Genomic DNA, 16,255 nt, shown 5'->3' on the forward strand with positions numbered 1-16,255 from the left:
GAGCCGGACACAAGGAAGGGGGATCCGACGGTGACAGTTTGGAGGAGGATTTTTGCTTTGGCAAAAGGAAAGGTAAAGTCTAGCTTGGGCCTGGTAGGAACTTCAGGACTCAGATGCTTGCATCCCTGGGAGAGGAAAGGGATGGGGAATCCTGACTCCTAGGTCCCAGGGAGAAGTTTGATGGGGGCCAAGAAAACTGGGTCTGAAAGGGGAAGGGGCTGGGAGTCTGGACTTTTGACTACCCTCTAGTGTCTTTGTATGTTGCGGATGTGGAAGTGATAAGAACACAAAAAGATCTCTTCTGTTCGGCCTCAAATATATTTTTGAAGATTGAGGTGAGGATGGATTTTTGATTGGCTTCTAAGACAACAGGGTTTCCTGTGGGGAGACAGCCTCGGTATCTCAGCGGACTCCTGGATCCTTAAAGATTTGGAGTTGGATATTCAAATTCAGGGAATCAGAGGGACCTGTGCTCCGGACTCTGGGGCTTCAGAAGGGAGCCTAGATTTTGGATTCCTAGGAAGATAGAACATAGGACTGGATTTAGGTTTCCAGAGAGAGTGGAGCTTCTTAGAGGAACCGAAGAGGGTTCCAGCTCAGCGTCCCTCCATTGCATTCTGTTGAATGCAGTAATAGTTTCAAAACCCGAAGAAGACGAGAAAGGACACGGAGAAACTCTCAGAGATAAATCCCAAACTCAGGAGTGGATGAACCAGAATGTTCGGACCCGGGCTCTTCTTGAGCACTGGGAGCCTCAGAATGGAACCGAGGGGCCTGGCGGCGAGATCTGGGGCGAAGAGGAGTGGCCCAGGTGTTGGGGCACGGCGCTAAAGCAGGGGGCGTGGCCATCTGCGATTGGAGGCCGGACGCGAGTGCGAAGATCCGAGAATACAGGCCACACTCGGTCTTCGGGGCTGAGGGCAACCGGCGGGGGCGTGGCCTGACGACGGAGGCGTGGTTAACGAGTAGAGGCGGGGCTTTGCCCTTAAGGGCGTGACCACCCAATAGCGGGCCCCGCTCGCGGGTGAGGTCAGCAGATGGGGGCGTGGTCAGACAATAGGGGCGAGGCTAAGGCTCGCGTTGCTGATCCAACGCTCCAGGTATCCCGTCTGGGCTCGAGACCAGAACTGTTTAGATTTAACAGTCCGTGGACGGACCGCCAGAGTCTGAGAGTCCGGTGCCCGGGCTGTGGTCTAGCGTAAAGGCACGGCCCAGGAGAAGGGGCGGGGCGTGGGAGAAGGTGAAGAATGAGATCTGGGTATGAATGTGGGCGAAGCAGAGGAATGAGATTTGCAGGAGAGGCAGCGCCCGAGGGAGCTGGGGGCCTGGGAGAAGAGGCGGGGCCTGAAGCGATGGAGGGGGGGTGGGGGCAGAAGGACGGGGCGGGGGTAGTGGGCGGGGTGTGAGGAATTGCCCCGGCCAGGGATAGAAAAGGGGTGCAGGTCTCGGGTGGGGGCGTGATTATTTAGGGTGTGGGGACTCTGACCCCTACCGCTGCCACAGCCTCCCGGCCCGCCCCGCAATGTGGCAACCTCTGGTCCTGCTGCTGCTGCTCCCCTCTGCCCTGGTGCCCCCCTCCACTGCAGCCCCCATCCGCGATGCTGACGCCCAGGAGAGCTCCTCGGGTTTTCTAGGCCTACAGAGCCTAATCCAAGGCTTCACCCGGCTTTTCCTGAAAGTGAGCAATGGCAAGCGTCGGAGTGGGGGGGGGGGGGGTGGTAAGAAGAGGTAAAAAGAGGGACGGCGGCAAATGGGGAGTGAGGGATGGCAGGGATTCAGAGAGACAGAATGGAAGATGGGTTGCGGCCAGACAGGACAGACGGGAAGAGGGGGAGTCAAGGGGACCGAGAGAGAGATGAATAGAGAGGCACAGGCAGACCGTGAGATAGGAAGAGTGGAAGGAAATCAAGCAGAGAGGGGACAGCGACAAAAGACTGAATGGAAAGAGAGACTCCGAAGGAGAAGGGAATGATGGGGCCATAGAGACAACAGGACGTGGGCAGGGAGCGGGAACAAGAATAGGAAAATAATGGGACAGAATAGAGCCAGGACACATGGGATATGGGGCAGAAAGTCACCTGGTTAGGCCCTAAGGCTCAGAGGACAGAGAAGGAGCTGGGAGGTACATGGGGCAAGGCCTCCAGGATACCGTGGTAGGGCTTCAGATTTACGATTTACTGGGAAGTCTTGAGGTCCAACAGATCAATGGTCCCTCCTTTGGCCCCAGGATGACTTGCTGCGGGGCATGGACAGCTTCTTCTCAGCCCCCATGGACTTCCGAGGCCTCCCCAGAAACTACCACCAAGAAGAGAACCAGGAGCACCGGCTGGGGAACAACACTCTCTCTAGCCACCTACAGATCGACAAGGTGCCCATGCCGGGAAGTCCTTCCTGGAGTCTTCCCATGATCCCTTGTGCTGCAGTATCTGTGGGGAGGAGGGCAGAGGAAGAAAGCGGTTTTGCTCTCACTCTCTCCTCCTGTCCTCGCAGGTGACAGACAACAAAACAGGAGAGGTGCTGATCTCCAAGCAGGTGGTGGCATCCATTGAGCCAGGAGAGGGGAGTTTGGAGGGTGACTGGAAGGTTAGGACATGCCCCTGACAAACATGGGAAGATGGGTTGATACTCTCAACTGTTCGGTGCTGCTTCTCACAGGGCCTCAGTTTTGTCATCTGTCAAAGGGACCAACCAGCTCTCAGAAATGAGATTTACAACCTCATTTGTATATATTCCCACTCGTTTAGTAAACCCCAGACAGTTTTGTAAACCAAGAAGTGCTTTTAATTCCAAGTCCTGGGTAATCTTCACCCTTGTAAACCCAAAAATGTGTTTTGATCTCAAAGTACTCTGCAAACCTCCCAAGTATTTTTTAATCTATCCCAAAGGGCTAAGCAGATCTCCCTCTCTCTCTCTCTCTCTCTCTCTCTCCCCAGACTTCAAAATGTGATTTTTTTTGGTTCCAAAATACTTTTTGAATCCCAAATGGTTTGTATATCTCATCTTTGTAAACCTCTAAGGGTAACGCTAACCACAAAATGCTTTTTTTTAATCCTAAAACATTTTTTATCCTAAAACTTTTTTTATCCTAAAACATTTTTTTTTATCCTAAAACATTTTAAGAACCCCCATGTGGGTCTTCCACACACACCCAGGTTTTTATTTTTAAATTTTCAGATCCACAGAAGAGTTGAAAAATATATAATACAATAAGCCTGTATTCCTTTTTCCACAGAGCAGAGTTTCTCAACATTAGCACCATTAGCATTTGGGGCTGGGTAACCTTTTGCTGCGGGGGGGGGGGGGGGGGGGGGGGCATCCTGTGCACTTAGGACATTTATCAGCAGCCACTACCTCCACCCACTAGTTGGAAGTAGCATCTCCCCTCCCCCACCAATTGTGACAACCCAAAATGTCTCTCGACTTCCGTTGAGAACCACTGGCCTAGATGCACCACTTGTTAACATTGTCCCACATTTGTTTTTACTTTTGAACTATGTGACAGTAAATGATTGATATCATGACACTCCACCCTTAAATCCTCCAGTGGGTATCTCCAAAAAGAATAATGCATTTGCCTGCACGACCACAGTATCATTTTTACACCCCAGAAATTTCACATCGATACGCACACTTTTACCTCTGTGTTAGTTTGCTAGGGCTACCATAAATTGGGTGGCTGAAACAGAAATGTATTGTTTCCCAGTTCTGGAGGCTAGGTGTTCCAAGACCAAGGTGTCATCAAGCTGGTTCTTTCTGGGGCTGTGAGGAAGAATCCATTCCATGCCTCTCCCCTAGCTTCTGGTGGTCTGCTGAAAAATCTTTAGCATTCCTTGAAATGTAGAAGCATCCTCCCCACCCCCATCTCTGCCTTCATCTTTCATGGCCTCTGTGTACACTTCTGTGTCCAGATTTCCCCTTTGCATAAGGATGCCAGTTGTATTAGATTAGGGCCCACCCTAATGACCTCGTCTTAACTAATAAAATCTGTAGTGACCCTGTTTCCAAATAAGATCACATTATGAGGTGCTAGGAATTAGGACTTCAACATAGGAGGGAGGGTGGGGGAGCAGAGACACAATCCAGCCCATAACAATCTCCTACAGGACTTCTCAGAAAAATACAGACTGATTCAGTAGGTCTGGGTGTCTGATTTGCTAATTTGTATGTCTAACAAACTCCCAAATGTTGCTGATGCTGCTGGTCCATAGCCCATGCTTTGAGTAGCAAGGACCAAATAGACATTCAGGGCATACTCAAATATCCTGAAGAGGGACCAAAAGCTGTCCCTAAAGAGCTGATTTGGTCTTTGATCCAGGATTCAATCGAGGATCACACATGCAGTCATGGTCCTGCTTTACTAAAGCCAAGAGCTTTTAATCCCAAGGTGATTTGTACATTTCCAACTGCTTTCTAAACCTTAGAGTATGTTTAATCCTAAAATGCTTTTGAAATCTCCAAAATGTGCTTTCGGTCCCAGAGCATTCTATAAATCTCAGTTTTGTTTTGTTTTGTTTTGTTTTTAATTCTAAAGTACTTGTAAACCCAGTGCTTTGTAAATGACAAAATGAGCTTTAAACTCCCAAAGCCCCGTAGGTGGCAAAATGGGTTGACTACACATGCCAGGGAAGACTTGGCATCCTGGGATTGTCATTTGGAATTTGAGAGGTTTCCTTGTCCTTCTTCCCCCAGGTACCCAAGATAGAGGAGAAGGAAGCCCTGGTGCCTGTCCCGAAAGCCATCGACAGCTTCCACCCAGAACCCCATCCCCGAGTGGCCTTCTGGATAATGAAGCTGCCACGGCGGAGGTCCCACCAGGACATTCAAGAGGGTGGCCGCTGGCTCAGCGAAAAGCGACACCGCCTGCAGGCCATCCGGGATGGGCTCCGGGAGGGGAGTCACGAGGACAGCCTTGAAGAGGGGACCCAGGGGTCCTCCCACTCCAGGCTGCCAGCCCGCAAGACCCACTTCCTGTACATCCTCAGGCCCTCTCAGCAGCTATAGGGTGGGGGCTAGGGAACACCTGCATGTACCCCCAGCCAGACCCCACCCCAAGCACCATATGGAAATAAAGTTCTTACATCTAGCAGCACTTTCTCCTTTCAGGATCTGTCCCCAGGCCTCAGCCAACAGGATCATGGCAAGTCCCCTCAACCCCCTAGCCCTGAGAGTGACATCTGGCCATGCCACCACCGGCTCTTGCCAAGATCTTCAGGCTCACTTTCCTCCCTCAGATGTTGTCTGTTTGCCCACTGAGCAATTCTCATCACCTCCAGCCCTAGCTGTCCTCCTGTTTCTTATTACTGCCCCAACAAGTGACCACAAACTAAGAATGCATATGTATTCTCCCACAGATCTATAGATCAGAAAACCAGGATGCCTCAGCTGGTCCTCTGCACAGGGTCTCACAAGATCAAAATCAAGGTGTTGGCCTGCTGAACTCTTATCTGGAGGCTGTAGGAGGAATCTGCTTATAAAATCATTCAGGTTAGGGATCCCTGGGTGGCGCAGCGGTTTGGCGCTGGCCTTTGGCCCAGGGCGCGATCCTGGAGACCCTGGATCGAATCCCACGTCGGGTTCCCGGTGCATGGAGCCTGCCTTCTCCCTCTGCCTGTGTCTCTGCCTCTCTCTCTCTCTGTGACTATCATAAATAAATAAAATAAAATAAAATAAAATAAAATAAAATAAAATAAAATAAAATCATTCAGGTTAGGGGCACCTGGGTGGCTCAGTGGGTTAAGCGTCTGCCTTCCACTCAGGTCATGATCATGGGGTCCTGGGATGGAGCCCCGCATGGGACTCCCTGCTCAGCAGAGAGTCTGCTTCTCCCTCTCCCTCTACTCCTCCCCCCCCGCTGGTGCTCTCTCTGTCTCATGCTCTCTCACAAATTTTTTAAAATCTCAAAAAAGGGACCCCTGGGTGACTCAGCTGTTGAGCATCTGCCTTCGGCTCAGGGTGTGATCCCAGGATCCGGGATTGAGTCCTGCATCGGACTCCCTGCGGGGAGCCTGCTTCTCCCTCTGCCTATGTCTCTGCCTCTCCATGTGTGTGTGTCATGAACAAATAATAAATAAATCTTTTTTAAAAATGATTGAAAAAATAAAAATAAAAATAAATGATTGGGGGGATCCCTAGGTGGCTCAGCGGTTTAGCGCCTACCTTCAGCACAGGGCATGATCCTGGAGTCCTGGAATTCAGTCCCACGTCGGTCTCCCTGCATGGAGCCTGCTTCTCCCTCTGCCTATGTCTCTGCCTCTCTGTGTCTCTCATGAACAAAAATCTAAAAAAATTTTTTTTAAAAATTGGGTAACTGGGGATCCCTGGGTGGCGCAGCGGTTTAGCGCCTGCCTTTGGCCCAGGGTGTTATCCTGGAGACCCGGGATCGAATCCCACGTCGGTCTCCCGGTGCATGGAGCCTGCTTCTCCCTCTGCCTGTGTCTCTGTCTCTCTCTCTCTGTGACTATCATAAATAAATAAATATAAATAAATAAATAAATAAATAAATAAATAAATAAATAAAATTTTAAAAAGATCATTCAGGGTGTTGGCACAATCAAGTCCCTTGCAATTGGACTCAGGGCCCTGGCTGTGACCACCCACCCTTAGCTTCTAGAGGCCTTGCTCCGGTCCTCAAGTGTGGACCTTACTACACCTCAGATGCCAGACTATCATGGACTTTCCCTTCTGCACCATCCCCCCAGGCCTCCTCCTCTTCCAGTGTGAGACAGTTCTGGGCTTTAAAGGCTCACAGGATCAGATTGGGCCCACCCAGACAGCATCCCAGGTTCCAGAAACTGGAAAGGATGGCCATCTTTGGGGGGCTAGTTTTCTGCCTGCCACAGATCCAGATCCTGACACTCCAGCCCTGTTTCTCTTACATTCACACCCGCCCATTTGTGCGCTCTCGTTTTTCTTCTCATTCTCTGACTCTTAACCTGTTGATTCCACCTTTGACTTAATCTGTTTGTCTCTCCCTTTGTCCCTCTAGGCCCACCAGGCCTGATGCCTCTGCCAAATCAGGGCATTCACAGACCCTGTCTTGGGTGCCCTATCCATTATGCCCCCACACCCAGTATGTCTCCTATGTCCTTGAGAACCTGCCCTCAAGACCTCTGCCTAGGGGATCCCTGGGTGGCTCAGCGTTTTAGCACCTGCCTTTGGCCCAGGGCGCGATCCTGGAGTCCCGGGATCAAGTCCCACGTCAGGCTCCCGACATGGAGCTGCTTCTCCCTCCTCCTGTGTCTCTCTCTCTCTCTCTCTCTCTGTCTATCATAAATAAATAAATAAATAAATAAATAAATAAATAAATAAATAATAAATAAAATAAAATCTAAAAAAAAAAAGACCTTTCCCTCATCAAGAAGGCACATCAGGGTCATCTTGGTGCTGAGTCCTGCGGGGGATACAGACATGACATAAGCTTTCTCCCTTGAAGCCCAGGCTAACAGTTGGATCACCCCAGCACACTCAAGAACCTAGAAATGCATGGGCATAAATAAAAGTGAATTTTCTATAGAAAATTTAGGTTTTTGGGTTTTTTTCTTAAGATTTTAATCTCTACAACAAACATGGGACTTGAGCTCATAACCCTGAGATCAAGAGTTGCATACTCTACCATCTGAGCCAGCTGAACACCCCTGAAAATTTAGCTTTTTGATTACTACCAAAAGGCATCAATATGGGAATGCCTGGGTGGCTCAGTAGTTGAGCGTCTGCCTTCAGCTCAGGGCATGATCCCGGGGTCTGGGGATCAAGTCCCACATCGGGCTCCCTGCAAGGAGCCTGTTTCTCCCTCTGCCTATGTCTTGCTTCTCTCTATGTGCCTCTCATGAATAAATAAGTAAAATCTTAAAAAAAAAAAAAAAGCATCAATATGGATTCCTCATAAGGAATAACAGAACTTGATTGGCCTTTCAACACTTTCTTTCCACTAAGACCCATGAGGATGGGTTTTGTCTTGCTCATGGCTTAATCCCCAGTGCTTGGAATTCAGTAAATATTTATTGAGCTAATAAATTCTCTGTTATGAATGAATACCTGCCCCCCAACAATCCCCAAGTCAGGATAACATCAGGGACAAGAGGCCTGGGTAACCAAGTAGATATTGGAGCTCTCACCCAGTTTTGTGAAACTGCTGGGAGATAGATGCTGGGGTCAGTCAGGGATGTGATAATGAGGGGAGGGGGCCGTCTGGGATGATTTTGGAGAATGTGAGGTCCAAGAAAGTGCAGACTGTCTCTCATCCTTTACTACTTTATTCCTGTCTAACTGGCCTAAGGCCCAGGTAAGTTTTTTTTTTTTTTAAGGTTTTATTTATTTATTCATGAGAGGCACAGAGAGAGATTGGGGGGGGGGGGGGGGGGGCTCCATGCAGGGAGCCTGACATGGGACTGGATCCGGGGTCTCCAGGATCACGCCTTAAGCTGAAGGTGGCGCTAAACCGCTGAGCCACCCAGGCTGCCCCCAGGTAAGTCTTTAAAGAGTATAGTTATGAGCACCCTAACCCCACCTACAACATTGTGCAAGGTGGGTACCACCTGCTAATAAAGTCTCAAATGCAGAAGTCTTTATTTTTTTAAGATTTTATTTATTCATATGAGAGACACAGAGGGAGAAGCAGAGACACAGACAAAGGGAGAAGTAGGCTCCCTGTGAGACTCAATCCCAGACCCCACGATCATGCCCTGAGCTGAAGGCAGACTTTCAACCACTGAGCCACCCAGGCACCCCTCAAATGCAGAAGTTAAAGACATCAAGTTAATAAAATTTAGGAGAGTATTAGGAATATCTTTTCAAAAATCTCAAAAGGACGAATCATAAATTAAAGAAATTGATTTTAGGACCTCTGGATGGCTCAGTGGTTGAGCATCTGCCTTTGGCTTAGATCATGGGATCAAGTCTTACATTGGGCTCCTTGTGAGGAGCCTGTTTCTCCCTCTGCCTATGTCTCTACCTCTCTCTGTGTGTCTCTCATGAATAAATAAATAAAATCTTTTTTAAAAAAATAAAAATAAAAAATAGGGCAGCCCAGGTGGCTCAGTGGTTTGGCGTCTGCCTTCAGCCCAGGGTGTGGTCCTGGAGTCCCGGGATTGAGTCCCGCGTTGGGGTCCCTGCATGGAGCCTGCTCCTCCCTCTGCCTGTGTCTCTGCCTCTCTCTCTCTCTCTCTCTCTCTCTGTCTGTCTCTCAAGAATAAATAAATAAAAATTTTAAAAAATAAAGAAATTGATTTCATTCCATAAAAATGAAGGATTCTGTTCATTACCATGGGCCAACGTAATGAGAAACAACAGACTGGGCAAAGATTGTTAATATCTGAACTTGACTGAGTTTGAGAAACTAGACTACTGAAACTAGTCCTGCAGATTAAAAAGAAGATAGCAAGGGGCACTTGGCTGGTTCAGTCAATGGAGCATGTAACTCTTGATCTCAGGGTCATGAGTTCAAGCCCCACATTGGGTGTAGAGATTATTAAAAATAAACTAACTAAAAGAGGAAGATGATGAAGATGAAGAAATAGAAACTAAGCAGAAACCAAGAAATCAAGAAGAAAGTTGCTTCTGAAAAAATAAAGATAGAAGAGAAATTTGCAATCTTGTAGTATTAGGTACATAACAATGGGAATTGAGGGCCTGCCAAGGAGGAGAGACCTAGTAAACACTTCCAGCTTTCCTAAGACAGTCAGGAAAGTCTTCACACCATCAGGAATGGCAAACCAAAACATACCAGCCTCATGTGGATCATGGTGATCTATCCATACGTACTCTATCTGCATGACAGAAGAAAATTAAATCCTTTCTAAAGGAAGACAATATGACCCAAAGAGTACAGTTTTTATATACAATATTCAAATGTTTTAATTTTTTATTTATTTATTTGAGTGAGAGGGGCAGAAGAAGAGGGAGAAGCAGACTCCCCGCCAAGCAGGGAGCCCAACCCAGGGCTCCATCCTAGGACCCTGAGATCATGACCTGAGCCCAAGGCAGACACTTCGACAACTGAGCCACCCAGGTGTCCCAATATTCACATTTTAATGTAAGAATTACTAGTTTTGCTGGGAGACGGGACAAATGACTGGAAACCAAGAGAAAAAAAAAGACAATAGATGTATGTGTCTATTGATACCAGCATTCTCAGACACCTACCTTCAACTACCTCTAATTGATATGTTCTCAAAAATGCATGAAAAGATGGAGAGTGGGGTGTTTGGGTGGCTCAGTCGGTTAAGCACCTGTTTTTGGCCCACGTCCTGATCCCAAGCTCCTGGGATCAAGTCCCACATCAGTCTTCCCACAGGGAGCCTGCTTCTCCCTCTGTCTATGTCTCTGCCTCTCTGTCTATGTCTCTTGTGAATAAATAAATAAAAACAAAACAAAAAATGCAATGACATATTTAAGTTACTGAAAGAAAGCAATTGTCAGTCTAGAATATTCTACCCAGTGAAAGCATCCTTCAAAAGTAGTGACAAAATAAAATAGATTTTTCAGACAAACTGAAACAAAGCATTCAGTTTCAGCAGCCCAACACAAAAGGCCATGCTAAGTAAGTCTATCAGATAGCAGGAAATTATTCCAAATGAAAATTGGGTGAGGCAGGGAGGAATAAAGAACATTGGGAAAGGTAAGTATGTGCCAACTTAAATGAACATTGACTGCTTAAAACAGTAACCATAATGCTACTGGCATTTAAAATATCTGTAGAATTAAAATGCAAGACAACAGTAACACAAGGTAAGAAGAGCTAAATAGAATTAAGGTGTTGTAAGTTTCTCACATTGTCCAAAAAATGGTAAAAAGTACTAATTTAAGATAGAACCCTGATAAGCCAAGGCTGCATATTGTAGTATCTAGGAAATCCACCAAAAGAATAACAAAAGACTATAACTAAAATATAACAGAAGACAATAAAATAATAACAGTAATAATAATAAATACTTCATTAGTATAAAAGAAATCCAGAAGAGAATACACAGAATAGGTGGGGGGAAATGGAAAACAAATGGTAAAATGATATATTAAAACAAATAGGGATCCCTGGGTGGCCCAGCGGTTTGGCGTCTGCCTTTGGCCCAGGGCGCGATCCTGGAGACCCGGGATCGAGTCCCACGTCAGGCTCCCGGTGCGTGGAGCCTGCTTCTCCCTCTGCCTGTGTCTCTGCCTCTCTCTCTCTCTCTGTGACTATCATAAAATAAATAAAAAATAAAAATAAAAAAAATAAAACAAATATATTAGTACTACATTAAAACTAAATGAAAAATAAATAAATAAATAAATAAAAAATAAATTTAAAAAAAAAATAAAACTAAATGAAACTTTGTTAGAATTGCCCCAAGACCTATGCCTTTCTATACATGTAAATTTACCTGAAATTTGGAAATATTAAAAAATCATAACAATATAAAGTGGGGGTGAGAGTGGAGGTATAAATGTCATGAAAATGGCTGGATATTAACCAGTGTTAAAGCAAGGTGTTGGATAGATGGAACTTCATTATGCTCAGTTTGTATATGTTTGAGATTTTTCAAAATATCAAGATTTATTTTAAGTAACCAGATCTAAATACTCCAAATAAAGGGCAAAAACTTTCTGATCTACAACTTCATGTAACAGTGTGACTGAAACTTACAAAATATTGAGCAAAAAGGGTGCCTGGGTGGCTCAGTGGGTTGAGCACCCAGTTCTTGGTTTCAGCTCAGGTCATGATCTCAGAATCCTGGAATCGAGTACCAGATCAGGCTCCCTGCTCCCTCTTCTCCCTCTCCCTGTATCCCTCCACTCATTTGTGCTCTCTCTCTCTCTCTCTCTCTCTTTCTCTCTCTATTTCTCTCTCTCTGAAATAGAATATTTTTAAAAAATAACAAAAGTGGGGATGCCTGGGTGGCTCAGCAGTTGAGCCTCTGCCTTTGGCTCAAGTCCTGATCCCGGAATGCGGGATCAAGTCCTGCATCGGGCTCCTTGTGGGGAGCCTGCTTCTCCCTCTGTCTATTTCTCTGTCTCTCTCTGTGTCTCTTATGAATAAATAAAATATTTTTTAAAAATAACAAAAATTATAAGGTCAAATATTAGCAGTTCACACACACACACACACACACACACACACACACACACACAAGAAACTTGTGTTGTTACAAGAGCCACACCTCAACTATAAGGACACAGAAAGATGGAAAGTTCCGGGGTGGAAAAATATATACCCTGTATGCAATAAAAATAATGCTGGAGTAGCTACTTTGTACATCAAAGTCATCATTAAGGCAAAAAACATTGCTAAAAGTAAACAGGGAAATTTTATAGTGATAGGGGAGTCAATTCACCGGGAAGATATATTCCGATTTATACACAGAGAGAAGAAACTGAAAGGAGTGATTAGAATTGGGGTTTATTTTTTTTTTATAAATTTTTTAATTTTTATTTATTTATGATAGTCACAGAGAGAGAGAGAGGCAGAGACACAGGCGGAGGGAGAAGCAGGCTCCATGCACCGGGAGCCCGATGTGGGATTCGATCCCGGGTCTCCAGGATCGCGCCCTGGGCCAAAGGCAGGCGCCAAACCGCTGCGCCACCCAGGGATCCAGAATTGGGGTTTAAAGGGGCACCTGGGTGGCCCAGTGATTGAGCATCTGCCTTTGGTTTGGGTCATGATCCCAGGATCCTGGAATCTCCTGGAATCAAGTACTGCATCAAGCTCCCTGGGGGAATCAGGCTTCTCCCCCTGCCTAAGTCTCTGCCTCTCTCTGTGTGTCTCTCCTGAATAAGTAAATAAAATACTTTTTTTAAAAAAAGGAATTGGGGGTTTATACAGCAGCTTTTTAAAAGTACAGTACATTTTCAGAGAAATGACAAGACAAAGGCAAATAGGTTTAAGTTTCTAGAACTGCAAATTGTAAGAAAGAAAGTATATGGATGAACCAGTGGAGATAGTAAAGTTTATTGTATTAGATTCTTTCAGTGCTGTCCTAGGTTGGTAAGAATCTAGAGTTGTCTTCAGTTATTAACTTTTGTCCTTCCTAGTAGAAAAGGGAGGGGGAACATCTTTACAGATTTATGTCCAGCTTTCAGGCAAATAGGAGGAAAACAGAGAGCTTTTCTTGTATCTGCTTCTTCTCAATTGTCTTCAGCTCACATTGATTCTTTTTTTTTTAAGATTTTATTTATTTATTCATAGACACAGAGAGAGGCAGAGACACAGGCAGAGGGAGAAGCTTGGCTTCATGCTTGGCTTCCCGATGTGGGACTCAATCTGGGTCTCCAGGATCACACCCCAGGCTGCAGGCGGCGTCAAACCGCTGCGCCTCCGGGGCTGCGGCTCACATTGATTCTTACACCATAGTGGCATGTTTTTGGGTGGCACATTCTGCTACCCTTCACTATGTATAAAAATAAAAAATTATACTCCTACACATTTAAAACAAAAAAATTCAAATGAAATTTTAAAAAATATGATTCGCATTAGCATAAAAATAAAATACCTAAAAATAAACTTAACAAAAGATTTGCTAGGTCTCGAAACAAAAACTGTAAAACATTATTGAAACTGATTAAAGAAAATTGAAATAAATAATTAATGGCAACAGTATTCATAATTGCCAAAAAGCAGGAACAACCCAATGCCCATCAAGAGTGAAATGTTTAGGGCAGCCTGGGTGGCTCAGCGGTTTAGCACCACCTTCAGCCCAGGGTGTGAGTCTGGAGACCCAGGATGAAGTCCCACCCACATCGGGCTCCCTGCATGGAGCCTGCTTCTCCCTCTGCCTGTGTCTCTGTGTCTCTCATGAATAAATAAATAAAATCTTTAAAAAAAAAAAAGTGTGAAATGTTTTAAATTGTGGTATATCCATCAGTGGAAAATTATACAGCAGCAAAAAGAATGACCCATTGCTATGCGATGAATCTCATAAACATAATATTCAGCAAAATAAGCCATAATCAAAAGTAGTTACTTTGGAAGGTAATGATTAGGAGGTGTGAATAAGGCTTCTGAGTTGTGGACAATACTCTCTTTCTATATATAGGTGGTTTCATTAATGTATTACTCTATACAAAATTTTTAAAAGATTTTATTTATTTATTCATGAGAGATAGAGAGAGGCAGAGACACAGGCAGAGGGAAAAGCAGGTTCCTCACAGGGAGCCTGATGTGGGACTCGATCCCCAGATCCGGGATCACGCCCTGAGTGGAAGGCAGATGCTCAACCGCTGAGCCACCCAGACAACCCTCTATACAAAATTTTTTTAAGATTTATTTACATACTTAAGAGAGAGAGAAAGTGCATGTGGTGGGCGGGGGGCAAAGAAAAGGGGATAACAGACTCCCTGCTGAACAAGGAGCCTAATTTGGGGCTCAATCCCAGGACCTTGAGATCATGAACTGAGCCAAATCAGATGCTTTACCGACTGAGCCACCCAGGCACTCCTACTCTATACAAATTTGATTGAGCTATAGCTTAAGATTTAACACTTTATGTATGTTACAACTATATATAATTTTTTAAAGATTTTTATTTATTTATACATGACAGACACAGAGAGGCAGAGACATAAGCAGAGGGAGAAGCAGGCTCCATGAGTCAATGGCAGACGCATTCAACCACTGAGCCACCCAGGCATCCCAACTACTATATAATTTTTTTAAGATGTTATTTATTTATTCATGAGAGACACAGAGAGAGAGAGAAGCAGAGACACAGCAGAGGGAGAAGCAGGCTCCATGCAGGGAGCCCCGATGCAGGACTCGATCCCGGGACTCCAGGATCACGCCCTGGGCCAGAGGCAGGCGCCAAACCGCTGAGCCACCCAGGGATCCCCTATATATATATTTTTTTTTTTAATTTTAAGTCTTATAAAATTACCCACAACTCAACAAAGGAAGAGAGAAAGGGAGGTCGGGAGAGAGGAACAAGAATACTGAAGAAATAACAGAAAGAATGAACTTAACACTAATAAAGCTAAGGAGTCCACCACTTGACAGCCTGTGTTAATAAAATGCTTGGCAGGGACACCTGGGTGCCTCTGTGGTTTGGCACTGCCTTCGGCACAGGGCGTGGTCTTGGGGTCCCAGGATCAAGTCCCACATCGGGTTCCCTGCATGGAACCTGCTTCTCCCTCTGCCTATGTCTCTGCCTCTCTGTCTCTCATGAATAAATAAATAAAATCTTTAAAAAAAAAAGAAAATACTTGGCAAAAATTCTTATCGAACTCTCAAGACCCCATGAGGTGGATACTATTTGTTCCCATTTTAAAGAAAAAATTGAAGTTCAGAGAGGTGAGGTCACTTGCCAAAGTCACATAGCAGTGGCATTGGTTTTCTGATTCCCTATCTCACCCTTTTAACCACTCATCACATCACCTGTCAAACAGGTTCTTTCCCAGACCTTATGACAAGTCACCATCTAATAGCGGTGATAATAACAATTAACAGCGATTATCACCTTAAGTGCTCAAGGAAACCTAAGAAGCAATTACTATCTCCATTTCTGAGAGGAAACCTGAGTCTCAGAGAGGGTAAGCCATTGTGCCAACAAAGTAATAGAGCCAAAATTCAAACCCAAGAATGTCTGCCTCTGGGCTCACAGCCTTGTCATAAATTCTATACTGCCCAGTAGTTAAGAGGTTTGGATTCCATCCATTCCTTCACTCATTCATTCAACACTTTTTTTTTTTTTTTTTTGAGCCCTCACACTGGGCCAGGCATGTTGTAGCCCCAAAACAGCCTCCTACTGCATATAGCTCACATTCCAGTGGGGTGACAGTACACAGATATACATGTCACGTTGTGAGACATGCCATGAGAACCACTAAGAAATAGTAAGTGTTTAGTGAGAAGGGGGCCCAATGCAGCAGTGTGACCGGGGAAGATCTGAGGACGTGACAGCTGAATGAATGATGGTGGGATGCAACCTTTTCTGTGTCTCTGCTAGCAGAAAGGCGGACGGATGGCTGGCACATCTTATGTCCCAAATCCCCCTTCTTGGGAGTCAATTTTGGGTGTAATTCTCTCTTGTCTGATGGGGAAAACAGGGTATTTTCCTCCCCACTCTCTCCTATAAGGGATGAATGAAACGGTTTGAGAAAGACTCCTTCAGGGATTTATTAATATATGGTGACTGGAGCCCCAGAGGGCGCAGGAGTGCTAGAGCAAGACCGGGCAGGGCATCATTGTGATGGTGATGGGCAGCCTGGCACAGAACAGACGGCAAAGGGGCATGACTTAGTAGCTGATAAAAAGTAGGGGATGGACAAGGGGTGCCTCAATCCAACTCTC

The 16,255-nt window shown here is 45.6% G+C and overlaps 1 protein-coding gene across 5 annotated transcripts; it reads left to right on the top strand.

The window, feature by feature from the left end:
• The first annotated feature begins 2 nt into the window (after window positions 1–2).
• Window positions 3–5,083, top strand: DKKL1 (dickkopf like acrosomal protein 1). 5 transcript variants are annotated; one of them, XM_072756992.1, is made up of 5 exons: window positions 3–72; window positions 1,504–1,678; window positions 2,228–2,368; window positions 2,491–2,583; window positions 4,690–5,083. In XM_072756992.1, exons 2-5 carry the CDS (start codon window positions 1,523–1,525, stop codon window positions 4,999–5,001), a joined length of 702 nt encoding a protein of 233 aa, XP_072613093.1. In that variant the 5' UTR covers window positions 3–72; window positions 1,504–1,522; the 3' UTR covers window positions 5,002–5,083. The 5 variants fall into 5 exon arrangements, with proteins under 5 accessions (XP_072613093.1, XP_025869864.1, XP_025869863.1 ...); XM_026014079.2 differs by lacking the exon at window positions 3–72 and adding an exon at window positions 1,053–1,100; XM_026014078.2 differs by lacking the exon at window positions 3–72 and adding an exon at window positions 1,064–1,258.
• The last annotated feature ends 11,172 nt before the right edge of the window (window positions 5,084–16,255 follow it).

Source organism: Vulpes vulpes, chromosome 1 (assembly GCF_048418805.1).
Source record: "Vulpes vulpes isolate BD-2025 chromosome 1, VulVul3, whole genome shotgun sequence".
Taxonomy (NCBI): Eukaryota; Metazoa; Chordata; class Mammalia; order Carnivora; family Canidae; genus Vulpes; species Vulpes vulpes.